The sequence below is a fragment of the Cololabis saira genome, chromosome 19 (assembly GCF_033807715.1).
Source record: "Cololabis saira isolate AMF1-May2022 chromosome 19, fColSai1.1, whole genome shotgun sequence".
Taxonomy (NCBI): domain Eukaryota; kingdom Metazoa; phylum Chordata; class Actinopteri; order Beloniformes; family Belonidae; genus Cololabis; species Cololabis saira.
Window position 1 is genome coordinate 40,577,499 of NC_084605.1, and position 26,696 is coordinate 40,604,194.

The 26,696-nt window shown below is 44.3% G+C and overlaps 1 protein-coding gene across 14 annotated transcripts in view; it reads right to left on the reverse strand.

The window, feature by feature from the left end:
- Window positions 1–26,696, reverse strand: part of tanc2b (tetratricopeptide repeat, ankyrin repeat and coiled-coil containing 2b) — a 205,526-nt gene that overhangs the window by 59,487 nt on the left and 119,343 nt on the right. For 2 of the 14 annotated variants that reach the window (XM_061708291.1, XM_061708290.1), the window contains exon 1: window positions 18,650–18,912. The exons of 11 other annotated variants lie outside the window; for them this stretch is intronic. In XM_061708291.1, coding sequence (XP_061564275.1) covers window positions 18,650–18,761 — 112 coding nt within the window. In that variant the 5' untranslated portion in view covers window positions 18,762–18,912. Of the gene's footprint in view, window positions 1–18,202; window positions 18,222–18,649; window positions 18,913–26,696 lie in introns of those variants that run through there. One more of the 14 variants, XM_061708293.1, reaches the window with a different exon arrangement.

Genomic DNA, 26,696 nt, shown 5'->3' on the forward strand with positions numbered 1-26,696 from the left:
CCGATGCATCGTGTCCGCTCTGGGAATGTCTTCAGACCAGATCTGGGACAGCAAACCAGTCCCTCCAACTAGGAGGTGCTGACGCTCCGGCATCAATGGCACATAAACAGGCTCCGTTTACAATGACAACATTTTACTATCCATTTATTGTTGCAGGATCTCTTATCGTGATGTCTCTCAGCAGTAAAAACATAACTCTTCCTTCATCTCGCTTCATCCTTTGTCAGTTAATACCCAACTGCCAAGTATCTGGCTAATACAACACATGTAGACATAACTCCTTAATTACACAGAGGAGTGACCTCCTCAGTTATATTCAAACACAAAAATAAAGATTCTCTCAGATCTTTTTTTCACTGAGTCAAGACAGAAAAAAAAATGGCTAGTCTGCTGAAGTTGGCAAAAAAATTCAGCTAATATCAACTAAACTGTGTCAGCACTGACTTATTTCATATTTCCTTCTTATTGCTTGCACTTGTAGGGGTTTGGGATGAATAGGGAGCTAAGCATAATTTACTCTTAATTGACTAATCTGGTTAAATGAGGGTTTAAAATAGATTCTGCACCGTTTGCTGCAACAGTTAACCATTCTGGGCGAGTGCACACGTCCAAACCGATCTGGGGGAGCAACGCTGCGCTGCAGCAGAGTGCAGTGAGCAGGAAGTCATGAGCAGTGGCTACAACATATGTTCAAGCAACAATGCATGCACAACAGGAATAGCTTCCTGAGCGCTCCTGTTACAGCTCGTGTCGGGGTAATGCATCTCGGCACAGCCTTGCGAGAAGGCGTGTGGCACTTACCTTCTTCACGTGCACAAAATCTCACAATGAAGGAGCAGAAATTCTGTGAGGTGCAAGTTTCATTGGATTTTCATTTATTTCTCTTAGTTATTATAGTTGATCCAATTATTATGATGCAATTTGTAGAGGAAAACCTCTTATACCCCTTTTCCACCAAACCGGTTCCAGAGCTGGTTCTGGGCCAGTGCTGGTGCTGGTTCACAACTCGTTCAACTAGGAACCAGCTGAGAATCGGTTTGCTTTTTCATAGCTCGGGGTGGTAAGGGGAGCCACATCATCACGTCACTGCAAACGTCAGTTACGTCACTGCGTTTGCATTGGTGCGAAGGTTGAAGCAACAACAAAGCATTTGCTCTAATACGGACTTGATCCGTGTAGCATCCTCCGTGGACCATATCACTAAAAGACAGGTTGTCTCCTCCACAGACCAGTGCTGCTTTGCTGCATTAATTCGTCGCTTATTTGAAAATGGCGCCGTCTCCCAGTCTTGCTATTGCCGTTGGATTAACTCCGCCCCCTCCGCTGACGTAAGCGGTTCTTTCCTCTGGCCGAGCAAAGAGGTGGTGCTACGTTGGAACCGCTTTTTCTGGCCTGGAGCCAGTTCTTTGTCAGTGGGAAAAGAAAGCCCGGTTCCAAACTAAGCACTGGCCCAGAACCAGCCCTGGAACCGGTTTGGTGGAAAAGGGGTATTAGAGCCCTAAAAACGTTTGTCATTTGAGAGTCTTTGGGCCTTTGGGGACGATATAGGCAAGTTACAATTTTAAAAGGGCAGATAAACATTTGGAGGCAAGTATGTTTCTTTATCCATTTACCCATTTGACACCCGTTTCAGTCCTAATCAGAGTCAGGGGAGGTGACATCAGGTGAGAGGTGGGCTACAGGATCCCACAGAGACTAACGTCACAAACTACACTTACATTTGATCCTATGGCCAATCCAGAACCCTCCATATGTGTTTTGGACTGCAGGAGTGATTCAAAGTACCTTAAGAAAAACCAATGCAGGCTCAAGGACAACATGCAAACTCCACAAGGAGAGACCACAACTGTGGCTGGAACCAGGACCTTCTAGCTGCGAGGAAGCAGGGTTAACCGCTATGTCACCATGTCTCTGACTTTCGGTCAATGCAAATCAAATAATATATAATTTGTCTCCACTACAAGCCTCTACCTTGACTGTGCTGTCATTAAGTTATTATTTTAAGATGGACTGCAGCCCCATTATGTGCATAAAAAAAGCACGCTTTCCTCCCAAAGTCAACGTTCCAGTTCCTATGGAGGGCCAGATTTACACTAAATGGCTCATAGGTACGTTACTATTTTGGGCTAAATGGCAATAATGCGACCATAATGCTAACATGGTGATGTTTTAAAGCGTTTCCTTTTGTTATAATGAAACGATGTGCTGGAAAAACCTGCATTTCATATGAACATGATCGTTATTTTGGGCATTAGTCCCACCCTGAACTCGGCAACATCCTTCCCTGCTGCCCAACAGTGGGCCCCTTCATTTTATTTTAGGAAGGGCTCAAAGAACACAACAAATAGTATGAATTGTTAAGCTGATCTCCAAACTCCCCAGATACCAATCTGATAAGACCCGATGGCATCTGTGGGAAGTAATCCCAATCCACCGAGACTCCACCCCACTTCCTACACAGCTCAAAGGATCTAGTCCCAACATCCTGGTTCTACACACTTCAGGACCCCCCCGAGACGTTCCCCTGAACCCGATCTACTTCGGACCTATTCCGGACCTATGTGGGATATTTAGTAATCGGGTTGCAGCACCTAGATAACCCGTTCACAGTCGGGTTGTTAACGCCATGTATACGGGGGATCATATATTGCAGTCTGCGCATGCTCGAGTATGCTCATTTTATGTTTGACTACCAATAACACATTACATAAATTATAACCTAATTCTGTGTTAAATGTGTTGTTATCCAACTGCGTTCCAACTTTACAGTACTTTTTTGGGCATTATTGTCTGACTTTAATGAAAATGCGTTTATATTATAACACACTGATCAGGTTTAATCAGAATACTGATTTAAAACCAATCACAGCTGTTTTCCTGGGTCAAAATGAACCTGGTGTGACTGTTTATAAATCAAAGTACCTAAAACACAGTTTAATGAAAGTAGTCATGATTATATTTGCAAAGAACATAATATGGAACCAATAATGTGATTATTCTGACAACTAGACAAAAAAAATCCATATGTCTGACATAAAATGAATACGATATAAATCATTTTTCATTTTTGTAACCCTCTGCAGAAGCAGCACCAGAGATGGGGGAGAGTCAACAGCAGCGATGGTAGACGCAACAGAGATGGGGGGAGTCAACAGCAGGGATGGTAGATGATAGACGTAACAGAGATGGGGGCCATGATGATCAACAGGCAGCACAACACAGCGTGGCTTGATGATTCTAGTCCAGTGGTCTAGTCCAGATCTGCTGAGACCTCAAGGAGCAGTTCCCCGCTGCAGAGGAACTCTGAGTTACCAGGTAAGTTCTGCAATATGCTGGCTGCAACAAAAATGCTTCTTTATGTTTAAACATATACATTCCCCACGTTAGGACATGTAATACGTTTTACACCAATTCTGTCTTCAGAGACAAGTGCCCAGAGACCTCGTCGGAGGCGGCAGGGGCACACAGGCGATGTCGCCATCCAGCCCCTCACGGCCAATCACCTCCAACCCACAAGCCCCTGTCTACCGCAACCTCTCGACATGTGAAGATATTTCGTTTTAGTTCAGCTTTTGATACCTCTACAATTTGCACATACAAATGTTTAAAATTTGTAAACTTTTTTCAAATTTGTACATGTTGATATTTTGTTTAAGATTTGCATACCATTTTGTATCTGTTCATAATAAATGTAACACACCAACACTAATATCTAGCTCTTTGTTTGTAATAAAAGTGAAACACATAACTACAAATGAAATGACTTTATTCGTGTGCTGTACAGCAAAAAAGTTGAAGGAAGCTCTTAGAACTGAAAACAAAATGCTAAAACAAGGGTCTGCACAGAGGGACTTCACTATGGATGCTTTTGATATCAAGTTTCGCTAGTTGTCATTGTGTTTGATGGGGTATAAGAAGACCTACAATCTAAAATATGAATATTTTAAATTAAAAGGTCATAATGTTATAAGGGCAGGTGAAACTCAGGCAGGCTAATTCATTGGCAGAATTATTGATTAGCAACCATTTAATTCAGTAAAGGACAATATATATATATACATATATATATATATATATATACACATATACATACATACATACATACATACATACACACATACATATATATCACTTCCACTATTTATTTTTTATTTGAAAAACACCTACAGTGCAACAGTTGAACAATAAAAGAGGAAAGAACCTGGCTGGCCCCGAGGAGGAGGTTGCTGGTTCTCCCTCCTAGCTTGTGTCTCCAGTCCAGTCCTCTTTCCCTTCATAACGACACAATTGTCCAGTAGAAAACTTGTTTCCTCTCAAGCTCATAAAACTGCAGGATCTTCTTGTTCCAGCAGAAGTGCTGAAGCATCGGTAAGATTAACTTTTCTGCTTGCCAGATGTTGAGTTGTTACTTTGGCCGTATCATTATCAAAAAAGTGAACAAGTACTTTCATAATTTTGTCCTGCTCTGGCTGGTGGTTCATGAATGTTTAATGAAAACACTCTTTTTGAGCTTCTCTGACAGCCGTTTTTTTAAACTCTGGTGCTGTGCCCATACCTGTCAAGTCTCCCGTTTTGGCTGGGAAACTACCGTATTTTACCCCTCTTTCCTGCCATCCTCCCGTATTAGTATTTTCCCGTAAATTTCCCGTTTTATAATATCATTTTTAAAAAGGGTTATTGTGCCTTTTGCGCCTCTCGCAAGGTTAGTGGCAGCAAAGGGAACAAACTGGGAACAACAAATCAGACCAGGTCGTCGTACAACATCTTTTTTTGTTGTTGTTAAGTGGAGGTCAACCGGAGGTGGCTCTTTGTTGAAATGGTTACCATGGTTACCTTTATTTAACCAGGAGAAAGTCTCGTTGAGATTAATAATCTCTTTTACAAGAGAGTCCTGGCCAAGACAGGCAGCAACATGGTTACAAAAACAAATAACATAAAAACAATTTATAACAATTAAAACAGTTTTAACAAAACAGTAAACAGATCTCAAAAATAGTCAAAATCAACAACAATCAAAGCACCTACAGCTAAATGTACTTGCTTCCAAGTCTTTCAGGAGAACTTTAAAAGCATCAAGTTACAGCGTCACAGAGTCAGCCATGCTCTGGCCATTTATCCGATCTCTGAACAGCATGTATACTGAGACAAGTGATCCGGTCTTCTGCATGTCGTTATCTGATACGATCAGAAATCCCATCTCTTTGCTGCATGTAAACGTACTGAGTGAGTAGTGTTTCAATAAGGATGGACCAACTAAATTATTCTCCCATCCCTAAAGAGAGACACCTGAAAATGGAAATCTGCCAACAATTATATGAATACAACTGCCAACAACCTTCTTTTAAGCCCAACAATTAAAACCTCGTGAGCAGCATATCCCCCATAATCTACCGTCTCATGCTCTAAACATGCAGCCGTTTGCTGCAATCTCACTTCAGGCTTCCCAAATGTCTGCTCATCAGAAAAGGAAAATGCGTAAAAGGTAAAAGTGTTTGCTTTCCACGCACGGTGTTTATGCTGGTGTGAATGGTAGATGAGTCTGCTAATTGACCAACTCCAGGAAGTGAGCCAGCACAGATGCTTCACAGAGGGAACCTCAACCAACAGCCAGGAAGAGAGAAAACAAACTTTTCCATGATTGTATTGACAGATGTGACCTCAACTCCCACTTTAATGTACATAATTTATTCTGCTTCATCATCAGACGTACAGGCCTATTAATTAAATAGCTACTGTCCATCGTTTTATTACCCAAGACAGAGATAACACCGGAATTAGAATGTTAATTGCTTTGTCCGTCTATCTGAAAAATATCAGCTTTGATCTTCTTTTTGAACAGCAGGGAATTACTAAAGAAGGAAACGCAAGGATGTAACAGTCATGGATGGCTGTAGGAAATAGTTAAGAACTAATGACCTTCAGTAGAAAAGCAGGCAGATGTGACCTTAAATCTCCAGAGAACACATACCTCTTCCTAAAAGTATCTCATAGCATGTGGTGCTTATGTTTTAGAAACAACTACAAAGAACTACATCAGTTTGGAATATGCAATGACCTTCAACTTCTCATTTAGTTGATAGCTGAACTTTATTTTGAAAATCCGCTCTTGCATCTGCACAAGTTCTTTACAACAACTTGCTACAAGTCTGACTGTCTCTGCAAAAGCATGGTTTTGTTTGAATATTGACACAGTTCCATCCATCCATCCCTCCATCCATCCATCCATCCACCCATCCATCCATCCATCCATCCATCCATCCATCCATCCATCCATCCATCCTCTATATCAGCTTAATCCCAGCTCAGTATAGGCGAAAGGCATACAGTTTTAAATCCTAAAAAGGAACATTTCAGAGTAAAATCAACCCTAAGTCTAGTATTAGATAGGAATGAGTGTAAACTTTAATAAGAAAATGAAATTAAACCAAGTTTTAAAGGAGTTTTAAGTTAGAATTATATGTAAGTTTGCAGCATAATGGATATAATATTACCCCAGAGGGCAAGTACCCACATCAATAGAAACTGTTATCTTAAGCCTCTGACAGGACATCAAAATGTCAATCCACTTGAGTGATAGTCTGAATAGGGCCCATACAGATGAACTGAAGTATCTCCATCACCAGGAACCCTGCAACGAGCGGTTTGCAGGAGATGATGTTCAACCCGTTACGTCTCCTTTGAGTTCTCTCACTGTGCATGTGCCAACACACAAACTGCTTTTTGCACCTACATGGCATTTATGTTGTTGATGTTGGATTACACTGCAACTGAAAATGTCCGGGGGGGTTTGGGCATTTTAATGGAGACAAGGGGCTGAGAGGGCTGGGGAGGAAGTCGACGCAGTTACAGTTTCCACCTCCAAGATTTTACCCTACGATAATCCTTGTTTAATTTTCTGAACAAGAATATACATCGCTGCTGAATGGAAAGCTAAAACCTACTGATTTTATTAATTTATCGGGATATGAAATGTGACTCTATAAACTCTATTTACACTGTACTCAGCATGCAAGCTAATTCTCAGTTTCTTTGCTCACAGTGGACTGAAATAAGTCCCAAAGTGAACACTCTTGCAATGAATCAAGATTTGCTTTGACTTGAGAATCAGCTCAGAAACAAAAAGCAATCTCAAGAATCAGAAGTCTGATCTGTCTGATCTCCCCTCAGCAAAATGACGATGGGAAAACTCTGTTCGCTGGAACAAATCCACCAACCATCAAGCTGGTTCCAGGAGACCAAATCCCATGGACTCCTCTCCGGCGGTTCTGTTGTCAGAGCGTGCCAGACTGAGGATGGGTGACAGCGTGATGGATGGCAGCAGGCAAATCCACTCCTCTAATGAGCTTATGAATAAATATATCTGGTCTGCATGTGCAGATGCACGTGGCCGTGAAACAGATATTTATTAAAAGCTGCATACGAGGGCATGAATATAAATATGCATGTGACATGTATGCATGTACATGTGAGATTAGGGTGAGAAAAGGGAGGGCGTGCAGGAAATACACAATAAAGTGTGACAGCGGTAATTTGTGAAAATTTAAATTGGGTCCTCCTGAGAGTATTGGTGCAGACGCTCGGCTTTGCAGACGTCAGCAGTGAGAGTAAATTGTGTGATTCACAAAAGTGGAGTGTTGTGTGCATGATTAAAAAAAAGAAAAGGAAGGTTCTTTTCAACATCACAGACCTCTCAGATGCAACCTGGGCTTTCAACAATTACGTATGGATGTAAAACGCACGTAGTTGCTTTAGATAAGCGACTGACAAGTAAAGCAGGAAAACAGGCATGTCTACAGAAATAGAGGATCATTTCTGCCGTTGTCTCCGCTCTGTACTACGTCAGGCGCCCACTCAGACAAACACACGGGTGCCCACACACGCACGCATTGTGATGCACACAACATTAATGTGGGTGAGGACGTACATCGCTTAGCGGCCTGCTACTTAACCAGAGCTCTGCAGTGATGGAAGACACAACTCCAGTAGCTATGGCAACAGCAGAGTACAGGGAAACGGGGGAAGGGTTGTCCACCTCTCTGAGGTGATAATGAAGCTGATTTCACCAACACCAAAAGCCTTCACCACTTTACCTCACATGTAATCAAACAACCTCTTCGCTATTGACACATTTCAGCTGCTCGGCAGCTGCAGGTCGACGTCTTTCCACCCTCATCCGAGGAATTAAGCTTTCAAAGACGCACCCGGCTGGAACCGATACTCTGGTCCTTTGAGTCGCGTGCCAGGTTGTCTGCTATGACCCAGGAAGCCACGAAGGGGCTTTGATTGAATTTCTTTACCAAAACACGGCGGTGGCAGATCTCTGGTTTTTCTAAGCCAAGGGCCACAAATGGGGCCGTATTTCTCACAGAGGGACCGAGGATTTGACCGGCGTCCCTGCACACAGTCCACTTTGTGAGGCAAGTTTAAAAACAAAACTTGAACAGTAAAAGTTACCAGATTTTTACTGTGCAAACAGAAAATACTTGCAACTAAACACAACACATGACCAAAACAGAAGCACATAGATGAGCATGAAAGCAAGTTACTGTTAGCTTATAGCTGGACGACGCTCCTTCATTTAATGTTTGTCAGAGTTAACCCGAGTGATAGCAGATCAGTAAATGTTTCACACATTAATGACAACCAATACTGGGATTAATACATGATTCTATCAACCAGATCCATAAACCTTTTACACATATAAGAGATGTCTTTTACAGAGATGTAGAAGAGAACTTTTGCAGCAGTAGCATTTAAAACCTTTGTCTATAAGCTTCATCGATGGTGTACATTTCTCTTTGGTACATGAGTGTCTGTTATAACCCACCTATAACCTAACTGTTGCTCTGGGACAGACTGTTATATTACTGGACAGACTCTCTGTGATGTCACCCATTAGTTTTTTTTAGAGTGGAGCTGCCGTACTACGAGGCGCCACATTGCAAATGAACAGACCGAACCTGGCCGGGATGCCAGCCGTGATCACGCCCACACTATGTCAATCAAAGTGAGCCGTGTCTTCATGCTTCATCAGTCGGTCCAAGCCGGCGGAGCTTACGTGCGATGAATGTGCGCAGTGGAATATCCTGTTTCGAATGATTCGACTGAAAATTCAGAAATGGCCACTGCATTTAGACGACTCTGGATTAACAAAGGCTAGTGACTGCTTAGCTAAGCTTCTTAGCATGACGATGACTGATGGTTGTAAGCTGGCCGCCAATCAAAAGTCTACAGCCCTAATTATACATACATGTATTACTTCATAAACATTTAATTAAGTGGGCTGTAAAAAATACTGATTTCTGTTGAACACCTTAACAGGGACATTCATTGAGCTGAGGAGCTTCCAGCCCTAGTGGTCAGTCAGTGAACTGCATTTTTGTCTAAAACCCCAGATATACTTGCTGTTGGTGCTTGCGTTCGCGTCCGTTCGCGTCCGTTCGCGTCCGTTCGAGTGCACCACCAACTGCAACGTCGTACCGGCGGTAACCGTTAGGGGGCAGTAAGCAGAGCAACAGTTGGAAAAGTGATTAAATATTTAGTAGTAGCAGTAACAGATTAGAACAAGGAACAAGTTAACATGACGACATTAGATGAAGAGGAGATTATAACATTGCTTTGGTTGCGATCTCAGCAAAGGAAACGGCGCCAGCGACCTCAGCGTCGTCACTTGTGGCCAGCTGGTACCAGACCGGGACCAGCCGGTACCAGACCGGGACCAGCCGGTACCAGACCGGGACCAGCCGGTACCAGACCGGGACCAGCCGGGACCAGACCGGGACCAGCCGGTATCAGACCGGGACCAGCCGGTACCAGACCGGGACCAGCCGGTACCAGACCGGGACCAGCCGGTACCAGCCGGTACCAGCCGGTATCAGACCGGGACCAGCCGGTATCAGACCGGGACCAGCCGGTATCAGACCGGGACCAGCCGGTATCAGACCGGGACCAGCCGGTATCAGACCGGGACCAGCTGGTATCAGACCGGGACCAGCCGGTATCAGACCGGGACCAGCTGGTATCAGGACCAGGACCAGCGGCACTCGTGGCCACAGCCAGAACCGCAGGTCGCTACGCGTTGAGTGTCTTTTTGAGAACGTGTACGTCGACGCGTCGAATGAACGCAGGATACGCGTGGCGGCCATGATGCGTACGTGGTCTGAACTGCAAGTATATCTGGGGCTTTAGTTGCGCTTTAGCCTCAATACACAAATGAGATTGCCGGTACTTGGCAACAACCATAACCCACTGCTATAACCACCCATAATCTCCCATAATGCACTGTAAGTTTTATTTCTTGCATTTCATCTGTTATGTTTTTATCTTAATTTATGTCTTTCTTTTGTTTTTCTGGTTTTAAACTCTTACTTTCAAAGCCACGTTTGTAATGTTTTTATATAAAGCACTTTTAGTTGTCTACATGAAATATGCTGTACAAATAAACTTGTCATATAGATGGCTTTTGAAGGAGCTTTCACATCTGCTGGAGCTCCTCTATGCAGGACAGCAGGGCCACAAGGCCCAAACAATGCTACATGTCATTTACGAGGAAGATTATTCAGAAGGGAGATTACTGCAGGCGGATGAACTCATGTAGTAAACAGCCCAAATAACCTGCAAATCTGGGCTTGAATTTGAGCAATCTTCAGTTATTTCACACTTTGAAGTACCCAAGACAAATAAATCGGACCAATCTTCACACCTATGTTTGATTGCTGTATCTTTATTCTAATTCTGCTCGGAGACCACAAAGGATTGTAGGTGTTCCTCTTGTTGACTTGTCAAGCAAAACTACGTGGATCAGATGCTGCTGTGCAAGGCAGAGACTGCTGACAGTTAGCAGCAAATGTGAGTCCATTAGGTAGACTACCTCTCCCTCTTTTATGTATGCGTGCGAGCATCTGAGTGCGAGGGCGTCTGCACACATGCACCAGCGTATCCATCATTACAGCCTTCAGAAGATTAGAAGAGCAAGGTGAGGCACAGGCAGAATTTTAAGAGGGTCGAGGGAGGAGCTGATCTTTTTCTTTTTTTTTTTTTTTAAAGAACAGTCATTAACTGAGCTCTCTCTAATACAAAAAGCTGTTTAATGTGACGTTTCACATCGACTTATTGGGCTTGGATTAGACAAACGGCACAAAAGCGGGTGGAATGGATGGTATTCTGAGCCGTTTATCTGTGAAGCTGCTGAAAATCATTCAGATTTTTCACAAAGCATAATTGTTTCTGCTGCAGTCCAGGTTTGCTACTGGAATACTGATTAGACATCTGACTGAGTTTTAAAATATTTCAAAAAAGGCAACTCAGCCGAGAGGCATAACTGGTTAAAGCTACAACAATGAACCAAACACAAAGGCGAGTCCACCCTGCTGCAAACCACACAAACCACCCATTTTTTTTTTCTCCCATAATCCACCTGGCATTACTGAAGGATTAAATAGATCCATAAGTATTTTTTTTTTTATCACAGTATCTATAAAAATGTTTAATGCTAAATAATATATAAACATTAATGTTATTTTAGCTAAAAAGAAAAGATCAACAGGGGTTTATTTCACTGATATTCCTTCATTTGCCTCAGTGCACCGTTATTGTTTTACACGTTTCATCTCCGGTCCAACGCTGGCTGATCAGGCCCACAGTGCAGGCTTTCTGGGCAGCACTTGCTCACAAACTGTTCGCCCCCGATGGAGTTTGGCTTAGTGACTCAGCTATAAAAGCAGAGCAGCTCCTGTTAAAGCCGAACGGCCCCCAAAAAATGGCTTCCCTCCTCTGGTGGCAGAGTGATCATGAACCTTCAAACGTACCCTCCTTCCTCAGAAAAGAGACAAGAAAGGCCTGGCCTCTTGAGGGTAGCAGCAGGCTGTAAAGTTAAATATGAAATCGCTTTGGGAAAGTGAGAGTATCACAGCTGCCAAGGACACCACTTGATAGTGCGGTCTAATAATAGCCGCGCTGCCTCGACCTTTGTTCCAGCAGGAGTTCGGGCCCTGGAGGGGGTATTTATAACCTCCCCACGACATTATACTTGACAACCACACCCTTGTCATTGAGAAAATCAGCACGGCTCGGGATGTTTAGTGGAGCCTTGAACTGACTGATTACTGATCCTGGCTTTCGGATTTTCAGTGGCTGCGATCACGATATCTCCGATAATCTACCACCATCTCCACCGAGACAGGAAATGAGCATCAAAGCCCCCCAAAACATCCCTTCATGTTTGATAAGAGCCACAATCAAGTGTTGTTCTTATGTTATCCCGTAGACACAGCGATCACGCTGATTGCTGAGGAGTTGTGATCCAGACAAGCGCCTCAAAGAGGATCAGCATCCACCAAGTTGACAACAGCGGGACGTGCGGCGCATGTTCAGACTGTCATTGTGCAGTCTTGTGCACCAGTCTGAGATGGTTAGGCCACGCATGGGCACACACATATATGCAATAACGCTCGTCTTTCAGCCTGTGCTCAAGTATCCTGAGGAAATGTCTGCTCAGCTCTCCTGCAGGAACATTAGCAGAATGCAGTGAGGTGGTATATGTAACCCACTGCTCTGTTTTGTAAGCAAATTATTATCACTGCTATTAATAGCACACTGCAGGTTTCTCCGTTCCCCCGTTTCCCCAGGAGGGACAGCTAAAAATCCAAATAAAACTAAATATAGGTAACAGCCACACTAAGGGGGGTAAGTAAGTAACAGTTACCTAAAGGGGATATATTAGAAAAATGCCTTTTCTGCGCTTGGGAGCACACATTCGGTAGCGAATCCAAAACGCAGGCAAAACTCAATTTAGCCGTTTAGTTTCGGGCCGCTTTGGTTTCATTAAGCGAGCAGTTCTGGTTTGCGAGGTTCTGAGACATCTGAGATCCATATCAAAGATGAATTATCACATTTCCATCCACCCGTTTTCACATTAGTCAGTCGCCGCCGTTGCTCTGAAGTGGGAGTTACGAAATTAGAACCACGGAGCTGAAACAGGAAAACGAAGCGGTAGCACAGACGTCAGCATCCTCTCCAGGGCTGTGAGGACAGCCATCATGGGGGGTATTGCACCAGGGGAAAGGGTCAGTAATGTGTGATGACAGGATTTAAAGAACTATGGTGTGACATCACAGGTGCATACAGAAAACCATTAACACAAATGAAGACACCTTTTTTTAGATGTACAGGTGGAGTAACTGGATGAATCCATCTAACATCTACTTTAATGGACATAAATATCTGCTTACTAACACTGTCAGCACAACAGTAGCTTTTAGGCTCTTCAGCTGAACTGAACTGTTTCATAGACTGTAGTTTCTAGTCTGAGGTCTCAACAATTGGACGGTAATGTTTTTTGTTGTTTTTTTTATAAATAGTAAAACTTATAGTAGGGAAACATATTGACTGAATCAGGCATTGATTGACTGATCAGCCCTTACCCATGTCATTTTTAGCCATTTTCACGGATCCAATTATTATTTCAAAACTCCATTACGCAATTATCTTTCAGATAAACTGATGTCCTGCATCTGCTCTTCTTGTGGGTTGCATCATGTATAAATTTTAGTCATGGCTATAAACAGGAGACAGCTAAACTCCTGGGACTTTAGTTGAACTATTCGGTTCAAAGGAAAATGAAAAGAAAAAGGGAAAGAAGTCCTTCACTAAATCTCTCAATGTTGTCTTGGAAAAACGGTACTTGGATGCTGAAACAGCCACAAGCAAACGCAGCGATGACCCCGGGTATTGATCTGGGTCAAACAGCATCCTTCTTTTCATTAGAAAACACTACTTCAAGACTGAATTTCTTTTTTTTCCAATCCTGCAACCATCATCGGACACTGAAAGTGAAAATGAGCCCCATGACTGCATATACAGTGCCTCGCGAAAGTATTTGGCCCCCTTGAACTTTGTGACCTTTTGCCACATTTCAGGCTTCAAACATGAAGATATAAAACTGTAATTTTGTGTGAAGAATCAACAACAAGTGGGACACAATCATGAAGTGGAACGAAAATTATTGGATATTTCAAACTTTTTTAACAAATAAAAAACTGAAAAATTGGGGCGTGCAAAATTATTCAGCCCCCTTAAGTTAATACTTTGTAGCGCCACCTTTTTCTGTGATTACAGCTGTAAGTCGCTTGGGGTTTGTCTCTATCAGTTTTGCACATCGAGAGACTGAAATTTTTGCCCATTCCTCCTTGCAAAACAGCTGGAGCTCAGTGAGGTTGGATGGAGAGCGTTTGTGAACAGCAGTTTTCACTTCTTTCCACAAATTCTCCATGGGATTCAGGTCTGGATTTTGACTTGGCCATTCTAACACCTGGATATGTTTTTTGTGAACCATTCCATTGTAGATTTTGCTTTATGTTTTGGATCATTGTCTTGTTGGAAGACAAATCTCCGTCCCAGTCTCAGGTCTTTGCAGACTCCATCAGGTTTTCTTCCAGAATGGTCCTGTATTTGGCTCCATCCATCTTCCCTTCAATTTTAACCATCTTCCCTGTCCCTGCTGAAGAAAAGTAGGCCCAAACCATGATGCTGCCACCACCATGTTTGACAGTGGGGATGGTGTGTTGAGGGTGATGAGCTGTGTTGCTTTTACGCCAAACATAACGTCTTGCATTGTTGCCAAAAAGTTTGATTTTGGTCTGATCTGACCAGAGCACCTTCTTCCACATGTTTGGTGTGTCTCCCAGGTGGGTTGTGGCAAACTTTAAACCACACTTTATATGGATATCTTTAAGAAATGGCTTTCTTCTTGCCACTCTTCCATAAAGGCCAGAATTGTGCAGTATACGACTGATTGTTGTCGTATGGACAGAGTCTCCCACCTCAGCTGTAGGTGACCTCTGACCTCTGCAGTTCATCCAGAGTGATCATGACCTCTGACCTCTGCAGTTCATCCAGAGTGATCATGGGCCTCTTGGCTGCATCTCTGATCAGTCTTCTCCTTGTATGAGCTGAAAGTGTAGAGGGACGGCCAGGTCTTGGTAGATTTGCAGTGGTCTGATACTTCTTCCATTTCAATATTATCGCTTGCACAGTGCTCCTTGGGATGTTTAAAGCTTGGGAAATCTTTTTGTATCCAAATCCAGCTTCAAACTTCTCCACAACAGTATCTGGGACCTGCCTGGTGCGTTCCTTGTTCTTCATGATGCTCTCTGAGCTTTAAACGGACCTCTGAGACGACCACAGTGCAGGTGCATTTATACGGAGACGTGATTACACACAGGTGGATTCCATTTATCATCATTAGTCATTTAGGTCAACACTGGATCATTCAGAGATCCTCACTGAACTTTTGGACAGAGTTTGCTGCACTGAAAGTAAAGGGGCTGAATCCTTTTTGCACACCCACTTTTTCAGTTTTTTATTTGTTAAAAAAGTTTGAAATACCCAATAAATTTCGTTCCACTTCATGATTGTGTCCCACTTGTTGTTGATTTTTCACAAAAAAATTGCAGTTTTATATCTTTATGTTTGAAGCCTGAAATGTGGCAAAAGGTCACAAAGTTCAAGGGGGCCAAATACTTTTGCAAGGCACTGTATCAGCCATTAAATGGGTTTATGTAGAGAAAGTGGAGCCATGATGTTACCGTTCCTCATGCGGCCCAACTACACTGTTTACATTTCTAATCCAGACTGTGGTGGCGGCGAGCGTGGAACGACTTTTCAGACCCATCAGGGAGGTCCTGGCCTCACTGACCAGCTGATACGGTTGGTTACTGGATTTGTCATTTCCCTGTTGACCTGCTACTTTCCAAAACTGGCTTACGATTGGTCAGACGTTGTCACAACAATAAAAACCATGAACTTCTTGATGGCAAATTCAGTTTCTAAACAAAACTTTTGTTTTTCTGCAAAAGAACTAACGGGGCTAAAACGATGGATTATTAATCTGGAGGCGCGAGTCGCTGAACGACCACAAGGTACAAGGCACCTATGCTCTGTAATCTAACAGAATCAGAAGTGAAGAGAGAGAGAGAGATAGAAACTGAAGTTTATCCCAACCAGGTACATTTCAGTAAAGTTCAGGTATAATCCAGCGCGTTTGGCTTCTAAATGACCCGTCATCGTTCTTTTAATAAATCTTCTCTGGTTTAAAAGGCATTTGTCTGACACTTGCTCAAAGGACAGCACACGAGGGAAATCGAGCAATTATATAAATCAATACCCCCGTGACCTACGGCGGAGAGTGCACGGCTTTTATGCGCAGGTTACTGGGCCACAGACACTGATTCACCATCCATAGGACCGAGCGGTCCTGCAAATATGCAGCAGACGGCATCAAGGGAACCAAACTGAAATTGCTGCAAAAGTACCAACAAATAAAAGGGAAGCGTTGGCAGAAAATATGTCATCAGCCACATCAGCAGCTGTATTGTATGTCATATTTTCTCTGACTCGTTTGTGCGGCCCACCTTTTCAATAACAGGGCTCAGGGACATGACAACCTTCTTGCCAGACAGACTTCACTCTGTCAGGTTGCCCTATCACAAGCTACGTTCACCTAACAGCGCCAGACATGAATCTCCTGGGCTCCTTTTAAAACTGTAACCAGTCACATATGAACAAAGTTTGAACATTTATGCATTTCTAAAGGTTCAACATGGAAATATTTTGTATTATATGAAACTATCAGGAGAGGATTATTGCACAACTTCACACATCTCACTGTCATGCCAGTGAACCAAGTTTGAGTCTCCATCCAATCCCTTGTTGTCTAAGGACTTTCCTCTTTCTAGTTTTACTGTCAGTTCCATGATATCGGGGTTAGTTGTAGATAAAAATAGTACATTATCTGTTAAATGTGTGGATGGGGGTAGTGAAAGCAAACAGATGGCTCGTCCATCAGTTCATTTCCTCTATCTGCTCCATCCTGACCAGGGTCACGGAGCGAGTCTACCCCAGCTGTCACCGGGTGAGAGGCAGGGGTGCGCCCTGGAGAGGTCACAACTCCCTCGGGGCTACGCAGAGATAAACAAGATGAATTACCACGCCGTGCTCACAATCGCACTAATGGTCAGTACAGAAGCACCAATCAACCCAACATGCAGGTCTCTGGACTCTGGGGGGAAGCCGGAGTTCCTGGAGAGGAACATATGTGACGCAGGAGGTGAGGAAGATAACTCCTCACAGAAAGACCCTCGAGATTCCAATCTAGAGTCATCTAGATGTGAAGAAACAGTGACAACTGCTGTATCATCGTGCAGCCCCGGCTAGACTTGTGTATCGATAAACGCATGGCTCCAACAGGGGACATGTGACATGCTTCACAAATCAGAACAAAAGGCACCACGTCAGTCTCTGCACCGCTATTGTGTCGCACACATGTGCAGACACACATGGATACCATTTATCCACCGTAGAAACGATAGATAAACTACGATGTTTAATCCTTGTACGTGACCCACCGCGACACGTGCGTGGAGTTCTGCTTAAGTGGTCTACAGCACACTGCTGGATCCTCCTGCACAGGCTCTCCTCAAAACAGGCCTCCATCTTGTATTTCTTGCTCCTCGTCTTCTGTGTCTGGTGTGGTTTTTTTTTTTAAATTTGGTGCTGATGACGAAAATCAGACAGGCCACGAATGAGTTTCTAATGTGATGGACTGGCGCGCGTTGGGTGGCAGCTGACAAGGTTAGCTCATCAAAGCTCTCTCCAGGTGGCGACACAAAGATGTGGGAAAACCAGCTGTGGGCGCTCCATCAAAAAAACAAACTAAAAAGCGTTCACCTGAGACCGGCAGCAGCAGCTGTTGATGAGGTGCTTGAGTTTTGCTTGCAGACAATGTCATTGAGACATTTTGTTCTGTTCCACCACCATCAAGTAGTCCCCTGGGATGAGGCAGGGGAGGCAGGCAGCCTGCAGCACTGGAACTAAAACCATGTCCCAGAATATGACGGGGTGATTTAGGCCCATCACAACAAGCTGCTGCCGGCAGAGTGGAGGGATGAATTGTTCCCCCACCAACTTCAGCCCCTTTATGCAACCATATGCTACATGCAATGCTGTACTCTGCAAGGAGGAAAACTGAGACACACGGCAACAAGAGCAAGCACCATTAGCCGCCCACAGCTTGTGCTCAGACACACACACACACACACACGCGCACGCACGCACGCACACACACACACACTCAAAAGACAATTGAACGCTCACCCACGCTGACGCATGAAACAGGCCAACTCGCCATGAGAAAAAACACACTTACATTATCACACTCTGGTTGATTCACCGGCCCTCGAGCCCACTCTGTGATCAGAGTTCAGCCCTCTGACAAATGCATCATTTCGCGGACAGAAATGACTTTTCTTACTCTCCCCCCCATCAGCCGTGAGGTCTATGGGTCTCTGTAAAGCGTCTAGAGACAACTCTGTTGTATTAGACGCTATATAAATAAAATTGAATTGAATTGAATTGAATTGTTTGTGGTGCACAAACGCCACTCCGAACCAGCGGTCAGCATAAACGCTGGGGCTGCGAGGTGAGAGAGCAGACAGACGCCAGCCAAGCAAAAGGTGGAGCAGCAGGTAAAAAAGGATGGGGAGGGAAGAGGAGGGAAGGATGGGGAAGGATGGGGAGGGCAAGGGGGGGTGGGTCAGTTTGCAGGCACAGAGTGAGGAATGAAACAAGCAAAGGAGGGTGTGGCTGGGCTCACCATTCTCAAACCAGATCTGGCATTCCTGCAGGCTGGAGTACGGCACCAGCTCCCCTCCTTCCCCCTCCAGCGGCACAAGAACTCCTTCCTCCCTGAGCAATGACCAGCTCATCAAAAAAAAGGAGAGGCGAGTGGGGAAAGAAGATGGGAAAAGCAAAACACCTGCAGTGAAGCAGGGGAGGGTAAGTGCGGCGGCACGGCGCTCTCCTTCTATTTTCTAGTCTCGCTCGCTCCCCCTCTGAAGAAATGTCCACAGGTTTCAGTGGAGATGCTGCCCGCTCAGTTCAGGCGCAGTAAGTGATACAGAGCCAGGCAGATATGGCAGTGGCGGGAGGAGCGAAAGGAGTAGGAGGAGGAGGAGGAGGAGGAGGGAAGAGAAGAAGGAAAGGATAAGGAAAAAGGAAGAAGGTAGCAGTCACTGTGTCACTGGGGAAAGAGGGAGACACAGAGTGTCAACTCTGTTGTGGCAGGATGCGACAAGAGTCGACAGGTTAGCAGAAGCTTCACCACCCAGAAAAAAGGTTCAAAAAAATTATTTAGATTAAAAAAAAAGAATAAAAAAAAGGAACCACCAAATGGCAGTGGGAGCTTCCTGTGTGGACGGAGGGAGGTGAGCTCCTCATTCGCATCCGTGACTGCATTGGCGCTCGCAGAGTTATGTATAGATGTGAGAGGCGCTCTCTCTACAGGAACAGGAGCCCAGGTCTCCAGCACATGAATGGTGCAGTGCTGCTGTTGTCATAGCAACCACAGAGCGAAAGGAGGGGGAGGAGAAGGGCTGGGTGTTGAGGCAGGAAAGAAAATCGCATGGAAAAAAAGGGGAAAAAAAAGCGATGGTATTATTAAAGGGACACAGTTTGGGTGTTTTTGTAAAAAGCTTTGGGGACACTTCAGACCGAGACCAGAATACAGCAAGAGTATCTGATGGGATCCAATAAAACCTGCTTCATCCTGCTCGTCCAAACCTACCTGTCCTTGTTGTACCCTTGAATCTTTATTTATACAACTGAAGCCATGTTTTATGTCTATTTAGAGGTTACGATTTACAAGGGGATCAATCTATCGCGTAGCACCTTCGCCTTGGACTCGCTCCACATCTGTTACATCGCAAGACTGTACTTGTGATTTTATTCATCTCCTGTAGTCGCACTTATTTCCCCAGAGCCACATCTCCAAGCCCCTAAAAATGTATGAGAGATACAGGCCAAACTTTTAAAAGACCTGCCGGCTGCACCGTTCCACCCATTCATTCATTCATTTTCCAAACCTGCACAAGAAGAAAAACTACACACATCTGGCAGGAGTGCAGCCTGCTGTAGGGTTAGGTGTGTGTGGTCGACAACAGGTGAAATGGTTTGCTGTGATACCTGTAACGTTACAACAAACAGCTGCAGATTTGCCCAAAGAGGAATGAACAATGGTTTTTATTTCCATTGATCTTCTGGATCTATGTAGCAGAATTCTAATATGTTTAGACGAAATTGTGTAATTACCTGCTATGTGTTGTTCTTATTGTGCTGGAGACACCGGCGATGCACTGACAGGCAAAAGCATGAAAATGTCAGTTAAGATCTGCTTATATTTCATCAGATCTCCCTGGATTAAAGGGAAAATCCCCTCTGTCCATCCATCTGTCCGTCCATCCATTTCTAGCTTTGATGCCCAGCTGAGCTAACTGGCTGCTGACTTTGTCGTTCCCCATCCAACAACAATGTCAGTTCATTTATCCATTTCTGTCAGCTCTTGTCCGCTGCACTGGACTCTGATTTTCTCCCCGTATCATATGTGCCTGTTCTGAAATCAGCACTGAGGTTTCGCCACGATCCGCATCCAGGAAACGACAAACGTAGGATGATGTGAAGCCGGGTGGAGGTTAAGATGGCCGAGCTGGGTAATTCTGATCGGTCCTCCAGCTTTATTTTGCGTGTCCTTCCACGTTTCTGCCTGGAAACGAGACTCCTTCCTGATCTGATCTCCATCTGTGATGTCGCAGCGTCCTGCAAATCGGAGACTTTACAAACTTGTCACTTAGCTTTTTCTAAGGCACGCTGTGTCAGAGAATCTGTCTTTCAGTGAGTTGTACAGATGACTAAATACTCTGTACAGTCTTGAGTACAAAATATATATTTCTATTCCATCCCCTGCAGCATGTCCCCTTTAACACTTTGGCAGGGCACACCAGTCTCTAAGTCTGTTTAAATATTTGGGAAACTCAAATATTTTTTTTTTTTTTTTTTTTGAATAAACTACAATCAAATACTACTGTTTCTTCTGCCCCCCCCTAAATCACCAAACACACCCCTCTCGATGCGTACCATTGACCAATACCCGATCATGAAAGAGGAGGAAACCTTATTAGATGTCATGTTTGCCGGCAGCACGGTGGCTTAGTGGTTAGCACTTTTGCCTCACAGCAAGAAGGTCCCCGGTTCGACTCCCAGGCCCGGCAAGATCTTTCTGTGTGGAGTTTGCATGTTCTGATGACATTATATATCTATTTTATTCTCATATGTTTAGTTCCTGCACTTTAACTTACAGAACTCCAGAAACATTACTATTAGCAATGAGGGGAACTACAAATGTAACTTCTCTCTGAGCTTCAACATACAGGCAAGAACATCAAATGGCATTTATTACCACTCTTATCATTAATAATTCATTTTTATTTTATTTTGTTTTTACATGGTGAATATCGGGATAACTAAACGGTCAATAAGTTTGTCAGATCTGCTTTTTCTCAGTAGGATGAAATAAGACAACCGGCATCTGCCTTTGAGGATTTTCAATCACTGCAACTTGTCAGACGTGCTGTCTGGAGTCTGTAATAACACCAGTATTTCTATCACAGCAGCTCAACCCGCCCAGCTCTCAAACACTCCACCCGCAGCCATCACACTTACATTTCAATTACTCCTCTCTGGTCTTAACCTTCACTCCTTATTTTTCACCTGTGACCACGGAGCTGAAAATGTCACATTTATTTCCAGCAGAACAAATGATTCGCCGGGTTTGCGGCGGCGGGGACAGTCGAGGAGGGGAATAATAACCACAAGCGAGGAACAATTTTCTAAAAGGTGTAGCGCTGGCTAAGGAGGCGTGGAGATGGAGATGTCCGAATGTCAGTGTGCATTTCAAAAAGAAAAAAACAACAACAAAAGAACAACCCTCAGAGGACACCAGATGCCTCATAAAACATGAGGCTGCTCAAGGATACGTGGAGTGAGGGAGGGATAGAGATGTCCCATATGTCAGTGTTTGTTTGAGAAATATGTTATAAGGGATATCATAAGGTGCTTGAGGGACGGTGCACGTTTGTAATACATGAAGGATTCAAGGAAAACTTGCTCAACATGACTGTTGAGGAACCAGGAGATCCGCCGAGAGTTCGTCCAAAAACAGACGCGCAGAAGCACTGATGTAACTGTTTAATTATCAGCTGTCCTGAACCATTTCCCTAAAATACCTCGTTATGTAAGTGACGTTGGAAGAAAAATGTCCATCACAATTTCCTGAAGCTCCTCAAATGACTGTTTTGACAAACTCAATTAAATCCACGATAAGAACAGTGCTCGAATTGTAATTCATACTTTAACTCCACTACATGTACATTTGAGAAATGCATTTACTTTTAAAGGAGCTTGAGGCTGGATTTATGAAAAAAAAATTGTACACGTTTTAATTTTTCTAGTAATAATGTCAGATGAAGCGTTCCAAACCAAAAAGAGTGAGCCCTCTAGTATATCTGTCCGTTGCGTTGAACAGGCTGTGTGCTGCAAAATGTGCTGCAAGGCTGGGGCCGCTTTTCCCGCGCTGCCCTGCGGATGTGACGTCACATGACGCTGCATGCGCGTTCTCCCCGTTCTCCCGTGCCGGCTTCGCTGTTGGCTGCAGTACCCCCGACGGCCGTCATGGTGAAGGGTGGCGCTAGAGAGTCTCATTTCTTAAAAGGAGCCTCATGCTCCTTTAAGGTTTCTTCCTTGTCTTTAAAATCAAGATCTGACATTTGTGTTTAGACAATCCTTTAGCTGATATGGGCTCATCTTTCGGGGTGCAGGTGTCCCCTCATGTGGAAGGTCGCTCCAGTCTAACACATGGTTGAGGTGAATCGTGCTGATAAAGTGTTTGGAAAGAAAAGTAGCTGAAAAGGTATGAAAAAGTTTCAATATCTTTAAATCGTATCGGCAAACATCCATCCATCCATTATCTATACCCGCTTTATCCTTTGCATGTTTAAATGTGGATCCTTCAGGACCACCCACACAGTGAACTGTATCCTTTGCAGGGTCACGGGGGGTCTGCTGGAGCCTATCCCAGCTATTTTCAGGTGAGAGGCAGGGGTTACACCCTGGACAGGTCACCAGTCACATATAAACACACAACCAATTAACCTAGCATGCATATTTTTGGACTGTGGGAGGAAACCGGAGTACCCGGAGAAAACCTGCGCAAGCATGGGGAGAACATGCAAACTCCACACAGAAAGATCCTGCCGGGCCTGGGAGTCGAACCGGGGACCTTCTTGCTGTGAGGCAACAGTGCTAACCACTAAGCCACCGTGCTGCCGGCAAACATGACATCTAATAAGGATTCCTCCTCTTTCATGATCGGGTATTGGTCAATGGTACGCATCGAGAGGGGAGGGGTGTGTTTGGTGATTTAGGGGGGGGCAGAAGAAACAGTAGTATTTGATTGTAGTTTATTCAAAAAAAAAAAAAAAAAAAATATTTGAGTTTCCCAAATATTTAAACAGACTTAGAGACTGGTGTGCCCTGCCAAAGTGTTAAAGGGGACATGCTGCAGGGGATGGAATAGAAATATATATTTTGTACTCAAGACTGTACAGAGTATTTAGTCATCTGTACAACTCACTGAAAGACAGATTCTCTGACACAGCGTGCCTTAGAAAAAGCTAAGTGACAAGTTTGTAAAGTCTCCGATTTGCAGGACGCTGCGACATCACAGATGGAGATCAGATCAGGAAGGAGTCTCGTTTCCAGGCAGAAACGTGGAAGGACACGCAAAATAAAGCTGGAGGACCGATCAGAATTACCCAGCTCGGCCATCTTAACCTCCACCCGGCTTCACATCATCCTACGTTTGTCGTTTCCTGGATGCGGATCGTGGCGAAACCTCAGTGCTGATTTCAGAACAGGCACATATGATACGGGGAGAAAATCAGAGTCCAGTGCAGCGGACAAGAGCTGACAGCTTTACTCAGAGCTGTAAAGACGTGTGAGATGTAAAGACCTGAGACGAGGGGAGATCTGTGACATCTATACGCATCTGCACTGATAAAAAACAAAAGGTCCACTGCAGGTTAAGTACATTCTCAAATGAGTGATTCTGCCACCTCCTTTTCAAAACTCAGAAATAGCCCAGACACACAGCATTCATCACAAGTAGCTGATGATCCAGAACTCACATGTTTTAATGTGGATCCTTCAGGACCACCCACACAGTGAACTGTAAAGCCTGACTAAGCGGTTCTGCACTGTGGCCTGTTAATCCTGACACCACCGCCGAAATCTGTTTGCCTACATCAGTTAACGCTTACGATTAATTCAGAACAGCACATCTACGCCGATTCACATCCCGTTTTATTACCGTTAGTACCCTTAAGACAACAGTCATCTGATTTATTCTTATCATTGTCTTAACTGCAGCACAAATGGGAGAAAAATGATGTAATTGAATCAAAGCTTTTCTCTGGTTTAAAGGCCAAATGTAGTTTTCTACCTTGATATGGAAGAGGCAGTAATTGTATTGATCGCTGCCATCAATTAAAGAAAACCGGTGTAATCTTCGGAGAGATGCTAAAATAATTCCCCTTAAATATTTCTGAGTGGACCCGGGCCGATCGATCAGCCGGGGCAGCATCACTGAACGAGCCCGACGTGGGAACAAATAAGTAACGAGTGATTGCAGCTCACAGCAAACGGCCGCCGAGATAACGGCGCAAGGATGACACACTTGTATTCCCACACACGCTATAGCAGACTAAAAATGGAAAGCACTAAGAGAGGGAATCTGAGGAATCTTCAAAAAACAGATGACAAGTATGATATTTCTCAGTTTACACTGAAGTAGCGTACGACCTTTTGAATGATATGTTACGGATATTCAATAAGACGATGGACTGATGGAGACACCCATCATTTGTCCATCAGTCTGCAGACAACGTCAAGCGTCCCCTCTTGTAGAAAAACCCTTTGACAGGTGTGAAGCTTTTCAGGTGTGCACATTCGCTCCAATGTTCAACAGCTGCAGTATAAAAATCCAGGTTGAGTGGCGGTCAAATCCAGGTTTTCTATGAACAGTTGCAACAATGTGATTTTTCTTCTTTTAACTGTCAAGTATGGCTCTGGAGAGATGATGGCTCATGATATGAGCAACTGGTAACTTCATACAGAAATGAATGACATTGCATTATTGTGGCTGAAGCTGCTGTTGCACGTTATTCAGTCATGTGATGTGGCTAGTAGTACAGATAACAGTGTGTAATCATGATCAGTTACCCGACTCTAAAACCAGATATTACCAGGACTGGACAATATATAGAGGATTTAGCATTATAACGACAATATTTCAAGAACTAAAAATATTAGTCTATTATTTTCAAGTGTCATGCATTCACACACTCTAAATATCAATAACATATTTGATCCATCAGACTGAACCCTGTGATCTGCATTGCTAATTTACATATAGAGTGTTTTGACCCTTGCATTTTTTTTCATTTATAACAAAATTATGTTGCTGGAACTAAAATAAAATGTTTACATTTTTATTTTATGTCAGTTTTAGCTACAAAGCATAAAGACAATATTTACTGAAGTCCTGCTGTAAACAGCGCAGTTTTCAATTTCTATGTTGCACATTGCATGTTTTCCTAACATAACAGCAGGTTTCACTGAGCTCATCTCTCATCCAAGTTCATAACTCATTTAGATATCAATTTCCTTTCATAAGCACTCTGGGGGAGGCAGAAAAAAGTTTGGGATAATTTTTCTTTTGCACAGAAAACCAGGAATGACCGCCGGCAGACATTTATGGAATGAATGAGCCAGCATGTGTCCAGCATGTCTCACTGCTGCCTCACAAATCGGCTTCATATGTTGACCCTCCGAGCATCTGAGAAGCCCCCCTGAGAGCCTCCATGCAGGCAGAAGGGATTATCTCAGAAATTCAATGATTCCCTAAAAAGTGACACATCCTTCCTCAACGAGCTGAACGAGTTCTACGCTCGTTTTGAGAAGGACAACCACACACCAGCAATAAGGGCAGAGCTGACTGCCAACCACCCACCACTAACACTGATGTTGAAGCAGTGCTGAGCCGGACCAACGCACACAAAGCTGCAGGCCCTGATGGCATCCCTGGACGTGTGCTCAGAGCATGCGCTGGGGAGCTGGCGGGGGTCCTGACGGACTTATTCAACCTGTCCCTGGCCCGTGCTGTTGTTCCCACCTGCTTCAAATCCACCACCATTGTGCCGGTACCGAAGAGCTCCACACCAGCGTGTTTCAACGACTACCGCCCAGTGGCCCTCACCCCCATCATCTCCAAGTGCCTAGAGCAGCTCGTCCTGGCACACCTCAAATCCTGCCTGCCCCCCACCCTGGACCGCCACCAATTTGCCTACCACAAGAACAGGAGCACAGAGGATGCCGTCTCCACAGCGCTGCACTCTGTCCTCTGTCCTCTCACACCTGGACAACAACACCTATGCTGTTCATACACTTCAGTTCAGCATTCAACACTGTCATCCCGTCAAAGTTAGTAGTCAAACTTGCGGACCTGGGCGTCCCAGCTCCCATCTGCAACTGGCTACTGGACTTTCTGACCAACAGGCCACAACATGTCCGGTTAGACCACCACTGCTCCTCCACACTCACCATCAACACTGGCGTACCACAAAGCTGCGTGTTGAGTCCATTCCTCACCCACGACTGCAGACCTGTAAATGGCTCCAACGCCATCATCAAATTTGTGGACGACACCACTGTGATTGGCCTCATCAGGAACAATGATGACCTACGGCCTACAG